This window comes from Channa argus, chromosome 3 (assembly GCF_033026475.1).
Source record: "Channa argus isolate prfri chromosome 3, Channa argus male v1.0, whole genome shotgun sequence".
NCBI classification, from domain to species: Eukaryota; Metazoa; Chordata; class Actinopteri; order Anabantiformes; family Channidae; genus Channa; species Channa argus.
The window spans coordinates 1,533,491-1,558,646 of NC_090199.1; the positions used below are offsets into that span (position 1 = coordinate 1,533,491).

At 38.9% G+C, this 25,156-nt stretch overlaps 1 protein-coding gene across 5 annotated transcripts in view; it reads right to left on the reverse strand.

The window, feature by feature from the left end:
• Positions 1-25,156, reverse strand: part of LOC137124441 (NACHT, LRR and PYD domains-containing protein 12-like) — a 102,434-nt gene that overhangs the window by 15,041 nt on the left and 62,237 nt on the right. For 3 of the 5 annotated variants that reach the window (XM_067499439.1, XM_067499438.1, XM_067499440.1), the window contains exons 16-17: positions 9,704-9,877; positions 8,611-8,784 (exon numbers count right to left, since the gene is read on the reverse strand). In XM_067499439.1, coding sequence (XP_067355540.1) covers positions 8,611-8,784; positions 9,704-9,877 — 348 coding nt within the window. Of the gene's footprint in view, positions 1-4,470; positions 7,262-7,608; positions 7,786-8,610; positions 8,785-9,703; positions 9,878-25,156 lie in introns of those variants that run through there. The other 2 variants (XM_067499441.1, XM_067499443.1) reach the window with 2 other exon arrangements.

Sequence of the window (25,156 nt, forward strand, 5' to 3'; positions counted from 1 at the left end):
GATTTCCCACACTCCTCCTATAGCCTGTGGATATCATGGGCTACAGGTAGTGTGTTGAAACCCATGCTGCTTGGCAAAGTCACTGAATTCACAGCAGCTGTACAGAGGACCATTATCAATCACCACACATTGTGAGATTCCATGTCTGGCAAACATGTCTTTGATGTGTCTGATGACACAACTTGCAAAAGAGCTCTGCCATCTCTTTCTAGTTGGAGTAGTAATCTATTACTAGGAGACAGTCTTTACCATTCAGGTGAAACAGATCTGTGCCCACTTTTTGCCAAAGTTTTCTTGCAGTGTCGTTGATCAGCATTGGATCCTTTGTTTGTTTGTTGTGGTGCTTGAGACGTGTTACATTTGCCAATCATTTTCTCAATGTCCATGTTAATACTGGGACAAAAAATAGATTCTCTAGTTCTCCTCTTACATTTCTCAATGCCCATGGATTGTGGGATGACACCAGGACTTTGGTCACACTCAGTTCTGTTTGCACTGAATAATTCTGTGGACAGCTTCCAGTGGACAATCTTCACAGCTTCCCTGTGAAGATTTTCCATCACTTTCAGTAGTGCTGCGTCTTTTGCTGTTTCATGACTTATGTGCTGTAGGAAAACATCAGACACCGGAAGTGTAGCAGTTACTAGGTTTGTTAGGTTAAGTTCTTATACTTTTGCATTATGTGTCAATCACAGGAATCAAACCTGGAGTTAAGTTTCAGTTACTGATTCTGTGGTTAATGTTTATTAATCTGATCGTAGGGTAATTACTGCCATACTGAACATGTGGACACGCCAATAAAACCATGGTCATTTTTCTGGTGAAGCTTGCTGCTTGTTCTGCACAAGGCTCTTTGTTATTGTTCAATAACACCAGAGTTGGACGAATCTGTATCTGTTACCAACTTCAGCTCACTCACAAGGCTGAGGTTCAGTAAAGTAAAGTTTTAAATTAACTGATATCAGTCCGTTCAAATATGAGTATTGTTCACGATGGTTATATTTTTCTCAGCTTTTTCCCAGAGCTCATTTTGCCTCTGTGCTGGATGAGACACGATGAAACTGTTCCTCTGCTCCAGTGATGTCACCTAGGACATTATCATCAGACATCATTAATTGTCTCCACTCTACACTTTTAGTTTCTTAACAACTGATGTTTTAACAATTGTTCCAGCTGAACCCAAATGGATTGAAGAAGAAATTCACAGCAGACAGAGAAATAGATTCACTACAGAGCCATCACACCCTGAACACAACCTATTCCAGTTTCTCCCCTCAGACACTAAATTAAATAAAATCAAATAAATGTGATTCTCAAATTTTGATTCTAAGTGAATCAATCGCTCTTAATTCACTTAGGAAAAAAGTCTTTAGTGTCTCAGTCTTGGAGGATAACTGTACTTACAGAACAGCATTTTTTAAAACATCACTTGGTTTTTAACATTCAGCTAAATAAATTCTAACCACTGCAAATTAATTAGGATAAACTGAATTACAGATTTCTACAATACATATCCAGCTCAGCTATTAAATGTCAAAACAGCCACTCATACATTTTAAGAAGTTTTACATATGTTAAATGTGCTGTGACTAGTAAAGTCAAAGTTGTAGATATCTTAAAATATCATGTCCAGTAGTAATAATGTGATTGTGGATGCATTTATTTTGCAATATGAGGTGAAACCCTGTTTCGTTATCCATCATTTATCTTTTTGTATTTTACTGATGTACAGACACTCTGCTGTGTTTGCTGCCAGACATCCATCAAGTGTTTTTATGGTGAGACACTGATTGTGGACAATGTGTTTGTCAAACATGGGACACTTTGAAATCTGAATTAGATTTTTTTGTGCTAAAGAACATTTTCTGTAGGAAAACAGTCACATTACTTCAGTCTCTCTAGGACAGAACTTCTGGTCTTCCCAGTCTGTCCTTCCATACAGCATCAGCATAGGTAACGTCTTCAGTGATTGTCCTCCTCCATCTCTCAGCAGTTGATTTACTCTCCACAACATCAGAGAGATCAGAGCCTACTTTTCTGAATATGTAACGCAATTCACTGTCCAGACACTGGTCATATCTCTACATGTCCTGATGACCAAAAATGCAGCAGCACGTCTCATTTGTGATCATCAGAAAGGACACACGTCCCACCACTTCATTATCATCATCGGCTGATAAATTAGCACTTCACAAGCAGATTGTGAGACTTTTAATCATTTGATCCGGTTTGTTTTATTCTGTGGATGCTGACATACTGAAGTCAACTAGCCTGCTAACTACCAACTAGCCCCGAATCTGCTTAGTGCCAGTTTGATTTCCTGAGACTTCCTCTTCCTTCTCTCAGTTTTACTTCCCAAAACTTTCAGCAGACTCTGAACAAGAAGAGAAAACACTGGGCTGAAAAGAGCTGAGCCTAACTGGATCTAACATTACCTGCCTTTGGGTGAGCTCGGCTTAGAGGGTCGATACAGGAACTGGATCACTTTCACAGCGTATAATCCATGAGAAAGCTCTGTTCTTATGGTTCCTGAGCTGTGTCATCTTCATCTTCTTCATCTTCTTCTTCTGGGGTTTCTAACGAACTGAAGTGTGTTTTGTTTTTTTCAGGGCAGCAGAAAATGAACCTTCATGTCGAGTCGAGCATCGATTCCAGGACGTGGCGTCATCAAATCATTTCTCCCAGTATAAACTGTGATGTCACTAGTCAGAGTATTAATTAAAGATTTCCACAGTCACATTCCAGCCAGCAGAAATTATATTTCAGGATGATTTCACTTGTCAAAGCTACATTTAAAATCTAAAACTCCTTCAAAAGTATAAATGGCCGTTTTAACATTTAATAGCAGAAATCTATTATTCACTCCTGCTCCAAAGGAACATTTCAAATATCCACGTTATTCTTCAAATAGCTAAAGCCAATCACTTCTGTTTTTCAATCTTAGATATTTACAACTTCATTTTAGAACAAACCAGAATTCATATTAGGAAAAGCTCCCAATTCAGATGTCTACAATGAATCAGTTACTATTGATGATGTTCAAATCTAATAAAAACAAAATTATAAAAACATTGCAGATATTCATATTATAATTTTGAATATCTAAAATACTTTGTGACTTGTAAAAGGCAGATTTCCACAGTTCCTATTATGAACAGTCAAAATGCAATTTCAGAACAATGCTACTGTCCACAGCACATGCTGTGAACATCTGTTGATGTTTTTATTTTGAGAAATAGAATTTCTGTGTCACACACTGAGAGTAACCTGGGGTTTAGTCAAGACCAAGGATACGTGACAGGAGGACGAACAATCCAGAGGTGGAAACAGTCCTACAGTTAATTATTTTATTCAAGTACATTTACTGTTATAAAACTGTACGTAAGCACAAGTAAAATCATTAATGTAAAAATGTCCTCAAGTAAAAGTACAAAGTGAGAGTAATTTGAATAAACACATTTCCCATGTAGGATCATTCAGATCACAAATTAAACATGAGGCTGTAAACGAGACCTTCTAAAGCCTCAGCAGACAGACTTTGTATCATGTCATTAGATACAAAGGATAACTGAGGAAAACTTGCCCACTAAAAACTTCCCATGGTGATGGTGGGACAGAGGAGGTGAGGTGATCATTTAAAGTCCTCTATGAGGTCTGTCTCCACAGTCTTGTCTCTGAGTCGTGTCTTCAATTAGCAGCCACATTCAGAAGAGTTCAGGTGTAAAATGATTTACTGTGCAGAAAAATGAAAAATGCAACAAATCACTGAGGCTGAATCCAGATCCAGTCTGAACTAGTCTGAGCTGTTCACGGCCTTTTAAACCCTTTTCTGGGCTCGTCCTAGACTTCCAGCCCCTTTTAAAAAACACCCTGTCTCATAAATATGACACCGTTAGTTATGAACTTTTCCTGATCCTATTATTTCCAAACGTTCATATTGAAGTTTATTCAATATCACATCAACATCAAATAATTGTAGCTGTTTCACTACATATTGTACTGTGTCACTGTAACTGTGTCACATCAATCTAAATACTGGGCAGCACCGGCTGTGATTGGATGATCCGGCACTTAGTCAAAAACCACCGTCTGTCACCGTCTAAGTGAACAAGTTTGTTAAATCGTGTTTCTCTCCACTTGTTTTCTCTCTCAGGCCGAGGCCGTGCACTTCTCATCCATCCCTCAGTCTCATACATGGATTTTAAACTATGATTCTCAACTATCACACACATTTAATACAAGTAGAACTTCTGTTCTAACAAATCAGTCACAAATCATCAATACATTATCCTTCATTCTACATGAGACCTGCACTAATCTTTAACAGATCAACACACATCATGCACATTTAATCAGTCAAGCTTAGTTAACTATGGTTTGAAACATCAACACGTCATATACATGCTTTTTTCTGATCTTTGTGTTAGATGATAAATTATTGTATAAGTTGATGTTGACAGACCCACTATGTTTGTTTTTCTTTCCCTTTATTCACCAAAAACACAACAACAACAAAACAGTACAATTCACATTATACAAAACATATCATAACAACAGTGTGAGATATGGTAAAAAGACAGGACATGTGATACCTGTGTACAGTGTATGTTTTTGCTTGTGAAGGTGCATCAGGGTTGGAGAAGTGAGGATGAGCAGAAAGTATATAATAAAAGAAACAACAGTTGTGATGGGGATGGGAAAGTACAGGGTAGGGGTTCACATACTAAGGATATAAACATGTTCTAAGCATATATATTGTATAATACGTATTAATGAGAAAACTGAAACACACACACACACACATATAAATATATATAGCAAAGAACTAAAATAATAATGTTCATAACAATATCAATAATAATAGTAATAATATTAATGATGATAATAAAAATAATTAGCCAATAGGATAAAAATAACTACCAATAATAAAAAGGATACAAAACATGTCATAGTTAAATAATAATAACTGTAATCTTAATCAATTACATCTGAATGACTGGTCTAATTTCCCAGGCGTTTTGTTTAAGTAAAAATGTTCCAGAAATGGTTCATAGCTTCATTGAAGTTCGCTCTATTGTTTTTGTATGTAGCTGATGTTTTCTGTGAGAAGATTTGTCCAGTAACTGATATGTCTTTAGCTTTTATATTTATATAATATTATATATTTATATTTTATATTTGTTTTGAGAAATTATTTTCGTCGTGATTGTTAAAGAGATGAGTACTGGGTTTTTATATTTAACTTGGAGATGATCAACTTCTGAGATGTTTCCAAGTAAACAGAGGGATGGAGATGTGGGGATTCTGCAGCTTAGGATGGTGGAGAGCGTCTATGTCACTGCTACCCAGAAAGAATTCACCGGGTTACAGGATCAAGTGTTGTAGAAGTAATCGTCTGTGCTACCTGAGGTGTATTGTGAGCAGGTTTTGTTTCTGATCCTTTTTCCATATTTTTCCATATTTCCATATTTCAACCAAAGTCTGGGTTGGGCCATATTAGAGTATGTTAACAAGGTGCTAGTGCTGATTTTGTATTTTATGAGCTTTGCACCAGGCTGTCAGAGGTGAGGAGATGGTTATTGTCTTAAAATAGTTCTTTTTTTTTTAATGATCCTGGCATAAAAGCGAGAACTGAAACTGAAATGGGTTTGCATTGATTCTGTTCTAGGTCTGAGTTGTTGTAATTATCCTTTTCTTCCAATTTATCGTGTAATTTGAGATTAGGGAAAATTCATTAAAAATATAAAATGTTTTCTTTAGTGAGCTGTAGGGATCCTATGAGTGTAGTAATATGTCATCTGCATAAAGACTAATTTTGTGATGTGTATTTGTGTCCTGGATTCCTTTAATTCTGACATTTTGTCGTATGGCTGCTCCTAGTGGTTCTATAAAGATATCAAATAAAGACGGAGACAGTGGGCATCCCTGTCTGGTTCCCTGCTGAAGTGTGAAACTCTCTGAGTTGACCCCATTTGTGATTACAGTGGCTCCGAATGCAGAGTATAGTGATTTAACAAGGTGGATGAAACTCTCCAAAACCAAACTTGTGAAGGACGCTGAAAATAAATGTCCAGTTAACTTTATCAAATGCTTTTTCTGCGTTTAATTATGGTTCTAGTTTGTTTTTGTTGTGACAGGGTGATTAAGTTGAATAGTCTCTGGACATTCTCTGACGGGTTCCAGTTTTTTATTAATACGTTTGGTGGACTAACATTGGGACGACTGTCTCTATTGTAGTAGCTAGTGCTTTAGTGACGGGTGACTGGAAGGATGGGTTGGGTCTTTGTTGGTTTTAGTAGAAGGGTCATGATGGCTGTATCCATGTGTGTTGGTATTGTTGAGGTAGATTTTATTTCCGTGGTTACTTAAATAGTGGTGACAAGATCTGCCAGAAGTCTTTGTAGTAGTATGTACTATGTAGTTCATCAGTGGTGTTTGGTGCATCTAAGCTGTTCACATGTTCATTTCTTGGGCAGGTTATTTCATGGTTATTACAGGGAATCGACACCTGACACAGCGTCTTAGTTCAGGAGATCTTGTTATTTCCTAATGAATCTTGTTTGTACGTTTGTCTGTTTTACTCTGTAATAGAAGTAAAATACCTGAAAAACTACACTCAAGTAAACTATACAGGTAAAATTACAGTTTTTGAAACAATCCTCTGAAAGTAGAAACACAAAAAAATCTTCTTTTTTGCAGTAATGAAAGTGAATGGAATTTGTTACTTCCACCACCGAGGGAATCAAATCTATATATTAAGAACTGGATTGTCATAATATTCAAACTGTACATTTTAGTGTTGTCAAAAATACAAACGTATGGATACATATTGATTCTAAATATTTAAAAAATGTTAAATTTTATATTGATAAACTAATATCACATGCACACTCTGTATTGCTAAATCTAGTAACTTTCAAGACCAGTGTACTTTTGAGAAGAGATTAGCAAAATATCTTGACTTTTTGACCCGTGTGTGACCTGGTTATATTAATTTTCTCCAAATAAAAATAAGTGAAATAAAAATCTAAAACATTTAGACAAAAACTTTAAAGACAGAGAATCAGCAGAGCAGCAGCAGAGCAGATCCAGATCCACTGCTGATCCTCTGTCAGATCCAGAGGATCACACAGGGATGATGGTGGACATGACATTGTGTCTGACAGTGGAGCTGTTCTCAGAGCAGTTCTCTGCTTTACATACATGTACAGTCCTGATCCTTTAGAAAGATCATCACTTTCATTTTAGACTTGGCTTCCACCTGTAGAGAGAATGAGAGAGAAGAGAGGAGATCAGTGAGTTTTTGCAGAGACTCACTTCATCAGCATCAGTACAAAGAGCAGCAGGGACTTCAGTCCTGTTCAGAGCACAAGTGGAGCAGCTGTGTAGTGTAGTCAGCTTCCTTTCAGCTCATGTTAACGTATTGGAGTGAACACACTGAAGTGAAAGGACAGAGACACATGTGATGACTGGACTTCAGCTGAGCTTCTGGTCTGTACAAAGGAACTTGGAGCTTTACAGGAAAAACTGGATCTTTCTTTTGATACTAACTGGGTTTAGTACAATACTGCTGAAAGCAGCATGGACTGACTCCAACCCTCTACTGACCTCAGAGTCTCCAGTCTACAGTGTGGACTCTCCACAAGATCAGACAGAAGCTTCACTGCTGAATCTTGCAGGTCCCAGTTTTCACTCAGGTCCAGTTCTCTCAGATGGGAGGGGTTGGACTTCAGAGCTGAGACCAGAGAATCACAGCTGATCTTTGACAAACTGCAGTGACTCAATCTGCATAAAGAATCAAAGATGTGTATCAAATCATTAGTAACAATCAGATTTGTCCTAATCAATGGTGTTACAGTGACTTTGTCCTTGTGTTATTGTGGATCATCAGAATGTCAGACTTCTACAGACATCATCCAAATGTCAGCACAACATTCATACACCTATTCATGTCAGCACTGATTCAGAACATGCTGCTCACCTCACTCACCTCTGGAATTATCAGACAAACATCAAATCACATCTGACAGACTAAAAACGTCCTACAATACTTTGACTCATCAGTGAAATGAATCAAACTTTAAAGAAGCAGAACTGATCCAGTAAACAGGTCTTGCTTGGTCCTGGTCTCTGTCCTGCACATCAGCAAAACTAAAACTCTTTTTATCACAAATTACAGATGATTTCATGAAAACTTTGCTAAATGTTCAGCACAAATGTCAAATCAAGACAATCGACTCAAAAAGGAAAACCCTGAATGGACTTTGGGACTTGGAGCCATTCTGGTGTTTGCTGGACTTTTGATAAAGACTTTAGGATCAGTTTTGGTTCAATATGTGAAGATGATAGTTTGAAAATGTGTCTGTTGTCCTTGTTTGGTTTCAGTGTTTTCTGGTCATTCAGTGCAGCTACAGGCTGAATGTTAAGTCTGATTGTTTAAACCTGTTTCCTTTGTGAAGGTCGACTAAATGAACCAAACTGACTTCTATCACAATCTGAAATCTCAGGACAGAGACCTGGCTGGTCCCCCTAAAGAAAAACCACATCACACAGTCAAAAGTTGATCATGAAATACATAAAATTTCCAACAGTATCAGTCAGTGAACTGACCTCAGAGTCTCCAGTCTACAGTGTGGACTCTCCAGAAAACCACACAGCAGCTTCACTCCTGAATCCTGCAGCTTGCTGTAGCTCAGGTCCAGGTCTCTCAGATGGGAGAGTTTGGACTTCAGAGCTGAGACCAGAGAATCACAGCTGATCTCTGACAAACTGCAGTTCCTCAATCTGAATAAAGAATCAAAGATGTGGATCAAATCATTAGTAACAATCAGATTTGTCCTAATCAATGGTGTTAGAGGGACTTTGTCCTTGTGTTATTGTGGATCATCAGAATGTCAGACTTCTACAGACATCATCCAAATGTCAGCACAACATTCATACACCTATTCATGTCAGCACTGATTCAGAACATGCTGCTCACCTCACTCACCTCTGGAATTAGTCTAAAATCAGACGTCCTGGATTCAAAGACTGAATCTTGTTTCTTTAATTCATCTTCTGTTTCTCTAAATCTGAACAATCCTGTTTAATCTGATGTCAAATGTCAAATATTTGTCTCAAATTCCAAACTGACCATTATTGATGAAATAACTAATGTCAGTGAGCTCTGCTTCCTCCTGGATCAGATGTTGACTGATCAAAGTCAGATGGATGTTCTCTTCTCTGATCCTAAATGGAACCTAGTACCTTTCTGTACAAACATGTCTGCAGTGTCACATTTCTGCTCCTGGTTACTGGTTGTGTCTCTACACAAAGTGACATCATTGTGTGACAGGAAGCATCATGCACAGGTTCAAGTGTCACCTGCTGATGGAGACAAATCAGACGCCACTAAAGACACTTCAAACATCTGGAAACATCATTTCCTCTCTGTCTCTGTGCTGCTGTTGCTGAGATTTACACTGTGTGTTTCATATAAAAGATTTCACTGCTGAAAATGGAATCAACTTCTCAAACTTCTTTTCATTTGCTTTAGACACTTTACAGTGTCACACATGAAAATAAAAAAAATAAACTTTTCTTTAATTTATTCAGTTTTCTTAATTCTTTCAGTTTTCTTACAAGCATGAGTCTATTTTCCTTGTAAAAAAATTTAACCAACGAGAAGAAAAACTGGTGTTGAGAGTTGTTGAGAAACACTGACCTCAGAGTCTCCAGTCTACAGTGTGGACTCTCCAGAAAACCACACAGCAGCTTCACTGCTGAATCCTGCAGCTTGTTGTAACTCAGGTCCAGTTCTCTCAGATGGGAGGGGTTGGACTTCAGAGCTGAGACCAGAGAATCACAGCTGATCTCTGACAAACTGCAGTTCCTCAATCTGAATAAAGAATCAAAGATGTGGATCAAATCATTAGTAACAATCAGATTTGTCCTAATCAATGGTGTTAGAGGGACTTTGTCCTTGTGTTATTGTGGATCATCAGAATGTCAGACTTCTACAGACATCATCCAAATGTCAGCACAACATTCATACACCTATTCATGTCAGCACTGATTCAGAACATGCTGCTCACCTCACTCACCTCTGGAATAGTCTAACATCAGATGTGTTAGATTCAAAGACTAAATCTTGTTTCTTTAATTCATCTTCTGTTTCTCTTCTGTTGAATCTGATGTCAAATGTCAAATATTTGACTCAAATTCCAAACTGACCATTATTGATGATATAACTAATGTCAGTGAGATCTGCTTCCTCCTGGATCAGATGTTGACTGATCAAAGTCAGATGGATGTTCTCTTCTCTGATCCTAAATGGAACCTAGTACCTTTCTGTACAAACATGTCTGCAGTGTCACATTTCTGCTCCTGGTTACTGGTTGTGTCTCTACACAAAGTGACATCATTGTGTGACAGGAAGCATCATGCACAGGTTCAAGTGTCACCTGCTGATGGAGACAAATCAGACACCACTAAAGATACTTCAAACATCTGGAAACATCATTTCCTCTCTGTCTCTGTGCTGCTGTTGCTGAGATTTACACTGTGTGTTTCATATAACAGACTTTACTGCTGAAAATGGAATCAAATTCTTGGTTTTGAGAGTTGTGTATTATAGATGTACAGGAAAAAACACTGACCTGACAGTCTCCAGTCTACAGTGTGGACTCTCCAGTCCAGCAGAGAGCATTTCAACTTTTGAATGCTGCAGGATATTCCTACTCAGATCCAGTTCTCTCAGATGGGAGGGGTTGGACTTTAGAGCTGAGGCTACAACTTCACAGTGAGTCTCTGAGAGTCCACAGCCAGAAAGTCTGTGATGAGAAATAAACTAAATTATGAAATCTGAAATGTTTATTGTTAAAAAGGTCATGTGTGATTTTATTTTCTTAACATATCTCACATCAGACTGAGCAGATAGAAAAGAGGAAATATGAGGAGAAGCTTTAAAAACTATCAGGGAACATTGGGAATTAAAAAGAGACGACTCCCTTTTTAGAAATCAAACTAACGTCTAACAGAGAAAAACATGTGGACACATGTTCATTGTTGGGAACCTTTAACTGAATGAGGATGATGAGGTGGATGTTGGATTCATTCTACATGAGGGAGGATGTCGTCCCCTCACATCCTCTCTCAGCTTAAACAATGATTATAGATGTTGTAGAAAAGGTGAAAATGGACCCAACAGTTGTTACTGTGAAACAGGTCAGAAACTGTTGAAGGTCTGTTGGTTCCACCAGATCCCAGATATTAGAATCAAAGTGTGTCTGTATAGAAAAAGATTCTAGAAACATGTCGCAGACACTTTATCCACTGGAAACAAATGACCATCAGCTGTGAAACATGTTGACTGTTAAAACCTTTTCAGCACAAACTTTAAAAAGCAAAAGTTCTTCTGTTGGATTTGGATTAAACCTCCATCAAGCAAAGAAAGACTGAAGATGCTGATGTTCACAAAAATAGATTTGATCAAAGTGCTGAAAAAAGCTGTAGTCTCTGTTTTTCTATTCTATATGTGTGTGTAAAGTGTTTGTCTTTAACACTGAGGCTTCAGCTTCAACAGGTTGTGGTGGAATTTTATGGATCACAGGTCATTGATTGTGTCAGATGTCCTTTAGGACATGTATCAGTACATGAGGACATGAGATTTCCAGTTCTGTCTCCTGGCAGAGACTCAGGGTTCACAGTGAGGTGACTTGTTGTCTCTGCTCACTCTGAGTCTTCTGTGTGTGTTTGGGAAAACTAGTCACTAGTCTAAACTGTCTCCACTGTCCTTCTTAGTTGAGGACATGTGACACTAGAATTTCTCACTGGTACTGAATTGTCTTTAGCAGGATTTGACATGTCACTGTGTGTTGACATCAGACTCTCTGGACAGAAAATAAAGAATTCAATAAGACATCTTGACATTAAACTTACTGAGCCTTTCTGCAGTTCCTCACAGCTGGGATCAGTCTCCGTCGTCCCTCCTCTGATGTGTTGTACTTCATCAGGTCAAACTCATCCAGACCCTCCTCTGACATCTGCAGCATGTAGGCCAGAGCTGAACAGTGGATCTCAGAGAGTTTCTTCTTTGATCTGTTGTCTGACTTCAGGAACTCTTGGATCTCCTGATGTACTGAGTGGTCCTTCATCTCCATCAGACAGTGGAAGATGTTGATGCTTCTGTCAGGAGACATTTTATCACTGTTCTTCTTCTTCAGGTTGTTGATGACTGTCTGGATGATTTCTGGACTGTTTTCTGTCTGACCCAGTAGACCTCCTAAGAGTCTCTGGTTGGACTCCAGACAGAGGCCATGAAGGAAGCGGACAAACAGGTCCAGGTGACCATTTTTACTTTGCAGAGATTTCTCCATGACTCCACTCAGGATGTCATCCAGAGTTAGTATTTTCCCAAAGAAACTGTCCAGTAACTGTCTCTCCCAGTTGGTGTAATATTGGAAGAAGTAAACTGCAGCCAGAAACTCCTGGATGCTCAGATGAACAAAGCAGTAGACTGTTTTCTGGAAGATCACACTCTCTCTTTTGAAGATCTCTGTACAAACTCCTGAGTACACCAAGGCCTCTGTGACATCAAGACCACACTGCTCCAGGTCTTCTTGGTAGAACATGATGTTTCCTTTCTCCAGATGTTCAAACGCCAGCCTCCCCAGCTTCAGAAGAACTTTCCTGTCAGCCTCCGTCAGCTCCTGTGGACTGGTCTCATGTCCCCGATCATACTTGTTCTTCTTCCTCTTGGTCTGAACCAGCAGGAAGTGTGAGTACATGTCAGTAAGGGTCTTGGGCAGCTCTCCTCTCTGCTCTGTAGTCAACATGTGCTCCAGAACTGTAGCAGTGATCCAGCAGAAGACTGGGATGTGACACATGATGTGGAGGCTCCTGGATGTCTTGATGTGAGAGATGATTCTGCTGGACAGCTCTTCATCACTGAACCTCCTCCTGAAGTACTCGTCCTTCTGGGCGTCAGTGAAGCCTCGTACTTCTGTTACCCTGTCGACACACGTAGGAGGGATCTGATTGGCTGCTGCAGGTCTGGAAGTTATCCAGACCAGAGCCGAGGGAAGCAGATTCCCCTTGATGAGGTTTGTCAGCAGCACGTCGACTGATGACTTCTGTGTGACATCGAACACAACCTCACTGTTGTTGAAATCCAGTGAACGTCTGCTTTCATCCAGGCCGTCAAAGATGAACAAAAGTTTACAGACAGCCAGCTGCTCTGCTGTGACCTTCTGTAATGTTGGATGGAAAACATGGAGCAGCGTGAGAAGACTGTACTGCTCATCTTTGATCAAGTTCAGCTCCCTGAACGAAAGCACAACCAGCACACTGACATCTTGGTTTTCCAAGTCCTCTGCCCAGTCCAGACTGAACTTCTGCACCGAGAAGGTTTTTCCAACACCAGCGACGCCGTTGGTCAGAACCACTCTGATGTGTCTCTGTTGGTCAGGTAAGGCTTTAAAGATGTCGTGGACCTTGATTGGAGTGTCATGGAGGGTCTTCATCTTGGAAGCTGTCTCAAGCTGCATCACCTCATGTTGGGTATTAACCTCTTCACTCTGTCCCTCTGTGATGTAGAGCTCAGTGTAGATCCTGTTGAGGAGGGTTCCACTTCCTGTTTCATCACTTCCTTCAGTCACACATTCACATCTCCTCCTCAGACTGATCTTATGTTCATCTAAAACCTCCTGCAGACCAACATCTGCTGACAGAAGAACAACAAACAATGAGAGACCAAACAAAAAGACCCACTGGTTCTTTTTATGTCTCACACAAAAACAATTCAGTGCTGTAGAACATGTGATAATGATGAAAATACACAAAACAACTGAGAGTAAAAAAGTGAGTCTTGTTTTCAGAACTGAAGACATCAGCAGACAGATGTTCAGTCTTACTTTGGACAGAGCTGCTCTGACTGACTGTCTGCAGTCCAGCTCTGGATCTTTCTTCACACTGGGGACAGGAGGAGTCTCCTGATGAACCAGACTGGTCCCAGTATGAGCTGATGCACTGTCTGCAGAACCAGTGTCCACAGCTGGTGGAGACTGGATCCTTCAGGACGTCCTGACACAAAGCACAGCAGGATAGCTGCTCCTCTATAGAAGCATGAGTCCTCTTCTTCTCTCTGTGAAAACATTTGTTTAGAAGTAAAGTAATTTGCTGGTTGTGGATGAAAAAGCTCCAGATGTGTCCAACACTGTGTAGAATCTCAGATGGTCACAGAAACAGTAAAAGTGCAGCTACTTTTCTGTTTGAGGTCAGCATCAGTCTGGAATCCAAAGGATGTTTCTCCTGCTTCAGAAACACTAATAAACTGCTTTTCCTGTCTGACTGTCTTATAAACCTTTAGTGATCTGACTGTAGTTTGTTATTAATTCAAACTCAACACTTCCTGCAGCTCCTTCACAGTAAAAGCCTTCAATTAAAGAGAGCTGATTGTGTCCTTTACTGTTTTACAGTCACTGTGAGCAGCTCAGCTTGGGTTAGTTAGGTCTGAACTGAGCTTAGAAGTGGTCTACAAACTGTGGTAGACCAGTCTCAGACACACAGCAGGTAACAGTGGGGTCACAGGTTCAAGTCCAGAAGGTTCCTATTCTGTTTTATGTCTCTGTCTATCAAATGAAGTAATAAATATAAAGAAAATATTCTAAAAAAAAGATTAAATCATTTAAATCTATTTTTTGTCCACAGAGAACTTTTCCCTGAGAACTGTCCACAGATGTCTGTTCTTGACCTTTAGGAAGATTATATGATGGAGAGGATCTAAACTCAAAGGTTCACTTACTAATGAGTCACAGTTTTCAGATTGTAAACAGTGATTTCACCATCCGGACAAAGATGTGAAGATTTTGTTGAAGTGTAAATTGTGACATGAAGGTTCTCAGGTGTTTTACTAAAAAAAACACCATCAGTAGTTTGTGGATATAAAACCCAGACTAAGATCCATCTTAGTCTAAACCAGTATCTGCACTAATAGTTCTGTATCCTGAATATAAATCTTTGAACAGAACATTTTGTCCTCAATGAATCATCTTCATCAGGTCAGTTTACAGTAGAAAGTGTCTCTTACTTTGTGTCTGAGGGTCCAGGTTCAGGACTGAAGCCCGGAGGATGAACTTTGGACCAGTCACTCTTCATAGACAGACAGCTGGACACTGGAGACTCTGCTCTCTGTCTGTGGTTCTGAGCTCTGCAAACACCAACAAGTTTTTCTTCAGATCACATCAATCACTGATAAATTCTCTGATCAAAGTCATTTCTGTTGCTCTAAACACAAACTGCTGCTTCTGCAGATCATCAGGAGGTTTCACAGTTTGGAGCAGTTCTCTTACTTTGTGTCTGAGGGTCCAGGTTCAGGGCTGAAGTCTGGAGGACGATAATCTTTGGACCGGTCCCTCTTCACAGACAGACAGCTGGATCCTGCAGACTCTGCTCTGTTCTCCTCTTCCTCCACACAAACACTCATCTTCTAAACCTCAGTCAGACTGAGAGATAAACCAGTGAGACTGAGCTGAGAAAAGGAATCAGGACAAACACGTCTGTTCACTTCAGTCCCACCCTGAGACAGACTGAGACACAAGGAAGTAACGCAAACAAACACACATTAGCTCAGTGGAATAAAACCAGGCAGAGTTAGTTCAGCTTTAATCTTATTATTCACACAATCAGGATTTGCTTTTCACACATGAATCAAACTGCCGGCTTCATAAAACAGACAACAGGAAGTAACACACACAGTTTGATTCTCCTCCTTTTCTCTCAGTGTCATTGTTTGGACACAAGTAGACAGTGTGTGACGTGTCCTCTACAGTCCACAGGGACAAAAGTGACTCAGAGACTTTGACAGTAAAATGAGAATAATGTTGGATTAACACTCACCCTGCCTCAGTCTTCACTTCTCCTCCTCCTGCTCTGTCCACTCTAACTGGAGTCTGAACTAACTCAACACTTTCAGTTCCAGTGGCTCCTCCCCCTCCATTAACAGGAAGTCAGGTGACTTTACCCGTTTGTAGGAGTCACATCTTAGTGTGGATGCAGCAGTGCCACCTGCTGTTCAAAGCTTCTAACTAGCAGCTGGTTTTAAATCATATCTCAGACATGTTTCATGTTGACTGCATGTGGCCTGTTGTTGCTCTCTGACAGTCTTATAGCAGATGTACACTCATCTTCCTGCAGCTACGTTCAGCTTTTTCTCAGTCTTCTCTCCGTAGCCCATAATGACAAAGTGAAAACAGAATTTTAGAAATGTTTGCAAATGAATTAAAAAGGAAAAACTTAAATATCACATGTGCATAAGTATTTAGACCCTTTGCAACAACACTCGAAATTTAGCTCAGGTTCCTTCCATTTCTCTTGATTGTTACGGAGATGTTTCTACACCTTCACTGAGTCCACCTGTGGTAAATTAAAATGATTGGACATGATTTGGAAAAGCACACACCTCTCTATAAAAGGCCTCACAGCTCACTATGCAGACTGATGCACAATCAGAACAGAAGCCATGAGGTCACAGGAACTGCAGAGCTCAGAAACAGGATTATTGCAAGCCACAGATCTGAGGAAGACTACGAAACAAATTCTGCCTCACTGCAGGTTTCCAAGAATACAGTGGTCTCCATAATCGTCAACTGGAAGACATTTGGCACAAGCAGGACTCTTCCAAGAGCTGGTCACCCATGTGATTTTCTTGTTAGGTAGAAAGAAATGAGCAAAGTCAACAACCTTTTTAGATGTTTACAGGCCACTTGTCCTACTCATCTTTATTAAATTATCCTTTTTCTTCCTCACTCCTCCTTCTTCATTCCACTGCTGTTATGCTGCCACCTACTGGTCTCCTTTATATCACTCCCTATGACTACACCCACTTTCCTACACAGTGTAACATTTATACAAAACTAAAGACTATTCTACTTCCACAGCAACAGATTTGAAGATCAAAATAGATCTTTTCAACTACTGTGTAACCTAAACAACTTGAAATAGTATCTAATTATTATGAAAACTAGTAAGATTACAACAGATTTGTTTCAACTCAAGCTTACTGTTTACACTTGTTCCATGAGGCTCTCAGGTAGTTTTTCTTTTTTCTCACAGAAGGTATATCAGCTTTAGAGGATCCTAGCACTGGCTCAGGAGGATGCAGGTCCAGTCACCTTCCTGACTTGTTTTTTAGACTCCGTCTCCTGAACATCTTTCTCAAAGTTCTCTTCAACAAACTTTTCCTGTTCCTCCTGATCACCATCCTCTGTCTTTACCATAAATGCCCTGGGACCCACTTCCTTAGGAACAATTGCCTTGAATTCCTAGGAACAGGGATCCTCCATTCTCACATCATGATGTCCCTGTAGAGGTTCAAGTCTCCAGGCTGTTTGGTCATAGTTCATTTTCTGGTTCAGTTTGAGTTGTTTCAGTTTTCTTATCAGATCTTTGTTTATGTGATTTCTTGGATTGTGTAGTAGTGTAGTACGCAGCTTGCGATTCATAAGTAGCTCTGCTGGGGATTTCCCACACTCCTCCTATAGCCTGTGGATATCATGGGCTACAGGTAGTGTGTTGAAACCCATGCTGCTTGGCAAAGTCACTGAATTCACAGCAGCTGTACAGAGGACCATTATCAATCACCACACATTGTGAGATTCCATGTCTGGCAAACATGTCTTTGATGTGTCTGATGACACAACTTGCAAAAGAGCTCTGCCATCTCTTTCTAGTTGGAGTAGTAATCTATTACTAGGAGACAGTCTTTACCATTCAGGTGAAACAGATCTGTGCCCACTTTTTGCCAAAGTTTTCTTGCAGTGTCGTTGATCAGCATTGGATCCTTTGTTTGTTTGTTGTGGTGCTTGAGACGTGTTACATTTGCCAATCATTTTCTCAATGTCCATGTTAATACTGGGACAAAAAATAGATTCTCTAGTTCTCCTCTTACATTTCTCAATGCCCATGGATTGTGGGATGACACCAGGACTTTGGTCACACTCAGTTCTGTTTGCACTGAATAATTCTGTGGACAGCTTCCAGTGGACAATCTTCACAGCTTCCCTGTGAAGATTTTCCATCACTTTCAGTAGTGCTGCGTCTTTTGCTGTTTCATGACTTATGTGCTGTAGGAAAACATCAGACACCGGAAGTGTAGCAGTTACTAGGTTTGTTAGGTTAAGTTCTTATACTTTTGCATTATGTGTCAATCACAGGAATCAAACCTGGAGTTAAGTTTCAGTTACTGATTCTGTGGTTAATGTTTATTAATCTGATCGTAGGGTAATTACTGCCATACTGAACATGTGGACACGCCAATAAAACCATGGTCATTTTTCTGGTGAAGCTTGCTGCTTGTTCTGCACAAGGCTCTTTGTTATTGTTCAATAACACCAGAGTTGGACGAATCTGTATCTGTTACCAACTTCAGCTCACTCACAAGGCTGAGGTTCAGTAAAGTAAAGTTTTAAATTAACTGATATCAGTCCGTTCAAATATGAGTATTGTTCACGATGGTTATATTTTTCTCAGCTTTTTCCCAGAGCTCATTTTGCCTCTGTGCTGGATGAGACACGATGAAACTGTTCCTCTGCTCCAGTGATGTCACCTAGGACATTATCATCAGACATCATTAATTGTCTCCACTCTACACTTTTAGTTTCTTAACAACTGATGTTTTAACAATTGTTCCAGCTGAACCCAAATGGATTGAAGAAGAAATTCACAGCAGACAGAGAAATAGATTCACTACAGAGCCATCACACCCTGAACACAACCTATTCCAGTTTCTCCCCTCAGACACTAAATTAAATAAAATCAAATAAATGTGATTCTCAAATTTTGATTCTAAGTGAATCAATCGCTCTTAATTCACTTAGGAAAAAAGTCTTTAGTGTCTCAGTCTTGGAGGATAACTGTACTTACAGAACAGCATTTTTTAAAACATCACTTGGTTTTTAACATTCAGCTAAATAAATTCTAACCACTGCAAATTAATTAGGATAAACTGAATTACAGATTTCTACAATACATATCCAGCTCAGCTATTAAATGTCAAAACAGCCACTCATACATTTTAAGAAGTTTTACATATGTTAAATGTGCTGTGACTAGTAAAGTCAAAGTTGTAGATATCTTAAAATATCATGTCCAGTAGTAATAATGTGATTGTGGATGCATTTATTTTGCAATATGAGGTGAAACCCTGTTTCGTTATCCATCATTTATCTTTTTGTATTTTACTGATGTACAGACACTCTGCTGTGTTTGCTGCCAGACATCCATCAAGTGTTTTTATGGTGAGACACTGATTGTGGACAATGTGTTTGTCAAACATGGGACACTTTGAAATCTGAATTAGATTTTTTTGTGCTAAAGAACATTTTCTGTAGGAAAACAGTCACATTACTTCAGTCTCTCTAGGACAGAACTTCTGGTCTTCCCAGTCTGTCCTTCCATACAGCATCAGCATAGGTAACGTCTTCAGTGATTGTCCTCCTCCATCTCTCAGCAGTTGATTTACTCTCCACAACATCAGAGAGATCAGAGCCTACTTTTCTGAATATGTAACGCAATTCACTGTCCAGACACTGGTCATATCTCTACATGTCCTGATGACCAAAAATGCAGCAGCACGTCTCATTTGTGATCATCAGAAAGGACACACGTCCCACCACTTCATTATCATCATCGGCTGATAAATTAGCACTTCACAAGCAGATTGTGAGACTTTTAATCATTTGATCCGGTTTGTTTTATTCTGTGGATGCTGACATACTGAAGTCAACTAGCCTGCTAACTACCAACTAGCCCCGAATCTGCTTAGTGCCAGTTTGATTTCCTGAGACTTCCTCTTCCTTCTCTCAGTTTTACTTCCCAAAACTTTCAGCAGACTCTGAACAAGAAGAGAAAACACTGGGCTGAAAAGAGCTGAGCCTAACTGGATCTAACATTACCTGCCTTTGGGTGAGCTCGGCTTAGAGGGTCGATACAGGAACTGGATCACTTTCACAGCGTATAATCCATGAGAAAGCTCTGTTCTTATGGTTCCTGAGCTGTGTCATCTTCATCTTCTTCATCTTCTTCTTCTGGGGTTTCTAACGAACTGAAGTGTGTTTTGTTTTTTTCAGGGCAGCAGAAAATGAACCTTCATGTCGAGTCGAGCATCGATTCCAGGACGTGGCGTCATCAAATCATTTCTCCCAGTATAAACTGTGATGTCACTAGTCAGAGTATTAATTAAAGATTTCCACAGTCACATTCCAGCCAGCAGAAATTATATTTCAGGATGATTTCACTTGTCAAAGCTACATTTAAAATCTAAAACTCCTTCAAAAGTATAAATGGCCGTTTTAACATTTAATAGCAGAAATCTATTATTCACTCCTGCTCCAAAGGAACATTTCAAATATCCACGTTATTCTTCAAATAGCTAAAGCCAATCACTTCTGTTTTTCAATCTTAGATATTTACAACTTCATTTTAGAACAAACCAGAATTCATATTAGGAAAAGCTCCCAATTCAGATGTCTACAATGAATCAGTTACTATTGATGATGTTCAAATCTAATAAAAACAAAATTATAAAAACATTGCAGATATTCATATTATAATTTTGAATATCTAAAATACTTTGTGACTTGTAAAAGGCAGATTTCCACAGTTCCTATTATGAACAGTCAAAATGCAATTTCAGAACAATGCTACTGTCCACAGCACATGCTGTGAACATCTGTTGATGTTTTTATTTTGAGAAATAGAATTTCTGTGTCACACACTGAGAGTAACCTGGGGTTTAGTCAAGACCAAGGATACGTGACAGGAGGACGAACAATCCAGAGGTGGAAACAGTCCTACAGTTAATTATTTTATTCAAGTACATTTACTGTTATAAAACTGTACGTAAGCACAAGTAAAATCATTAATGTAAAAATGTCCTCAAGTAAAAGTACAAAGTGAGAGTAATTTGAATAAACACATTTCCCATGTAGGATCATTCAGATCACAAATTAAACATGAGGCTGTAAACGAGACCTTCTAAAGCCTCAGCAGACAGACTTTGTATCATGTCATTAGATACAAAGGATAACTGAGGAAAACTTGCCCACTAAAAACTTCCCATGGTGATGGTGGGACAGAGGAGGTGAGGTGATCATTTAAAGTCCTCTATGAGGTCTGTCTCCACAGTCTTGTCTCTGAGTCGTGTCTTCAATTAGCAGCCACATTCAGAAGAGTTCAGGTGTAAAATGATTTACTGTGCAGAAAAATGAAAAATGCAACAAATCACTGAGGCTGAATCCAGATCCAGTCTGAACTAGTCTGAGCTGTTCACGGCCTTTTAAACCCTTTTCTGGGCTCGTCCTAGACTTCCAGCCCCTTTTAAAAAACACCCTGTCTCATAAATATGACACCGTTAGTTATGAACTTTTCCTGATCCTATTATTTCCAAACGTTCATATTGAAGTTTATTCAATATCACATCAACATCAAATAATTGTAGCTGTTTCACTACATATTGTACTGTGTCACTGTAACTGTGTCACATCAATCTAAATACTGGGCAGCACCGGCTGTGATTGGATGATCCGGCACTTAGTCAAAAACCACCGTCTGTCACCGTCTAAGTGAACAAGTTTGTTAAATCGTGTTTCTCTCCACTTGTTTTCTCTCTCAGGCCGAGGCCGTGCACTTCTCATCCATCCCTCAGTCTCATACATGGATTTTAAACTATGATTCTCAACTATCACACACATTTAATACAAGTAGAACTTCTGTTCTAACAAATCAGTCACAAATCATCAATACATTATCCTTCATTCTACATGAGACCTGCACTAATCTTTAACAGATCAACACACATCATGCACATTTAATCAGTCAAGCTTAGTTAACTATGGTTTGAAACATCAACACGTCATATACATGCTTTTTTCTGATCTTTGTGTTAGATGATAAATTATTGTATAAGTTGATGTTGACAGACCCACTATGTTTGTTTTTCTTTCCCTTTATTCACCAAAAACACAACAACAACAAAACAGTACAATTCACATTATACAAAACATATCATAACAACAGTGTGAGATATGGTAAAAAGACAGGACATGTGATACCTGTGTACAGTGTATGTTTTTGCTTGTGAAGGTGCATCAGGGTTGGAGAAGTGAGGATGAGCAGAAAGTATATAATAAAAGAAACAACAGTTGTGATGGGGATGGGAAAGTACAGGGTAGGGGTTCACATACTAAGGATATAAACATGTTCTAAGCATATATATTGTATAATACGTATTAATGAGAAAACTGAAACACACACACACACACATATAAATATATATAGCAAAGAACTAAAATAATAATGTTCATAACAATATCAATAATAATAGTAATAATATTAATGATGATAATAAAAATAATTAGCCAATAGGATAAAAATAACTACCAATAATAAAAAGGATACAAAACATGTCATAGTTAAATAATAATAACTGTAATCTTAATCAATTACATCTGAATGACTGGTCTAATTTCCCAGGCGTTTTGTTTAAGTAAAAATGTTCCAGAAATGGTTCATAGCTTCATTGAAGTTCGCTCTATTGTTTTTGTATGTAGCTGATGTTTTCTGTGAGAAGATTTGTCCAGTAACTGATATGTCTTTAGCTTTTATATTTATATAATATTATATATTTATATTTTATATTTGTTTTGAGAAATTATTTTCGTCGTGATTGTTAAAGAGATGAGTACTGGGTTTTTATATTTAACTTGGAGATGATCAACTTCTGAGATGTTTCCAAGTAAACAGAGGGATGGAGATGTGGGGATTCTGCAGCTTAGGATGGTGGAGAGCGTCTATGTCACTGCTACCCAGAAAGAATTCACCGGGTTACAGGATCAAGTGTTGTAGAAGTAATCGTCTGTGCTACCTGAGGTGTATTGTGAGCAGGTTTTGTTTCTGATCCTTTTTCCATATTTTTCCATATTTCCATATTTCAACCAAAGTCTGGGTTGGGCCATATTAGAGTATGTTAACAAGGTGCTAGTGCTGATTTTGTATTTTATGAGCTTTGCACCAGGCTGTCAGAGGTGAGGAGATGGTTATTGTCTTAAAATAGTTCTTTTTTTTTTAATGATCCTGGCATAAAAGCGAGAACTGAAACTGAAATGGGTTTGCATTGATTCTGTTCTAGGTCTGAGTTGTTGTAATTATCCTTTTCTTCCAATTTATCGTGTAATTTGAGATTAGGGAAAATTCATTAAAAATATAAAATGTTTTCTTTAGTGAGCTGTAGGGATCCTATGAGTGTAGTAATATGTCATCTGCATAAAGACTAATTTTGTGATGTGTATTTGTGTCCTGGATTCCTTTAATTCTGACATTTTGTCGTATGGCTGCTCCTAGTGGTTCTATAAAGATATCAAATAAAGACGGAGACAGTGGGCATCCCTGTCTGGTTCCCTGCTGAAGTGTGAAACTCTCTGAGTTGACCCCATTTGTGATTACAGTGGCTCCGAATGCAGAGTATAGTGATTTAACAAGGTGGATGAAACTCTCCAAAACCAAACTTGTGAAGGACGCTGAAAATAAATGTCCAGTTAACTTTATCAAATGCTTTTTCTGCGTTTAATTATGGTTCTAGTTTGTTTTTGTTGTGACAGGGTGATTAAGTTGAATAGTCTCTGGACATTCTCTGACGGGTTCCAGTTTTTTATTAATACGTTTGGTGGACTAACATTGGGACGACTGTCTCTATTGTAGTAGCTAGTGCTTTAGTGACGGGTGACTGGAAGGATGGGTTGGGTCTTTGTTGGTTTTAGTAGAAGGGTCATGATGGCTGTATCCATGTGTGTTGGTATTGTTGAGGTAGATTTTATTTCCGTGGTTACTTAAATAGTGGTGACAAGATCTGCCAGAAGTCTTTGTAGTAGTATGTACTATGTAGTTCATCAGTGGTGTTTGGTGCATCTAAGCTGTTCACATGTTCATTTCTTGGGCAGGTTATTTCATGGTTATTACAGGGAATCGACACCTGACACAGCGTCTTAGTTCAGGAGATCTTGTTATTTCCTAATGAATCTTGTTTGTACGTTTGTCTGTTTTACTCTGTAATAGAAGTAAAATACCTGAAAAACTACACTCAAGTAAACTATACAGGTAAAATTACAGTTTTTGAAACAATCCTCTGAAAGTAGAAACACAAAAAAATCTTCTTTTTTGCAGTAATGAAAGTGAATGGAATTTGTTACTTCCACCACCGAGGGAATCAAATCTATATATTAAGAACTGGATTGTCATAATATTCAAACTGTACATTTTAGTGTTGTCAAAAATACAAACGTATGGATACATATTGATTCTAAATATTTAAAAAATGTTAAATTTTATATTGATAAACTAATATCACATGCACACTCTGTATTGCTAAATCTAGTAACTTTCAAGACCAGTGTACTTTTGAGAAGAGATTAGCAAAATATCTTGACTTTTTGACCCGTGTGTGACCTGGTTATATTAATTTTCTCCAAATAAAAATAAGTGAAATAAAAATCTAAAACATTTAGACAAAAACTTTAAAGACAGAGAATCAGCAGAGCAGCAGCAGAGCAGATCCAGATCCACTGCTGATCCTCTGTCAGATCCAGAGGATCACACAGGGATGATGGTGGACATGACATTGTGTCTGACAGTGGAGCTGTTCTCAGAGCAGTTCTCTGCTTTACATACATGTACAGTCCTGATCCTTTAGAAAGATCATCACTTTCATTTTAGACTTGGCTTCCACCTGTAGAGAGAATGAGAGAGAAGAGAGGAGATCAGTGAGTTTTTGCAGAGACTCACTTCATCAGCATCAGTACAAAGAGCAGCAGGGACTTCAGTCCTGTTCAGAGCACAAGTGGAGCAGCTGTGTAGTGTAGTCAGCTTCCTTTCAGCTCATGTTAACGTATTGGAGTGAACACACTGAAGTGAAAGGACAGAGACACATGTGATGACTGGACTTCAGCTGAGCTTCTGGTCTGTACAAAGGAACTTGGAGCTTTACAGGAAAAACTGGATCTTTCTTTTGATACTAACTGGGTTTAGTACAATACTGCTGAAAGCAGCATGGACTGACTCCAACCCTCTACTGACCTCAGAGTCTCCAGTCTACAGTGTGGACTCTCCACAAGATCAGACAGAAGCT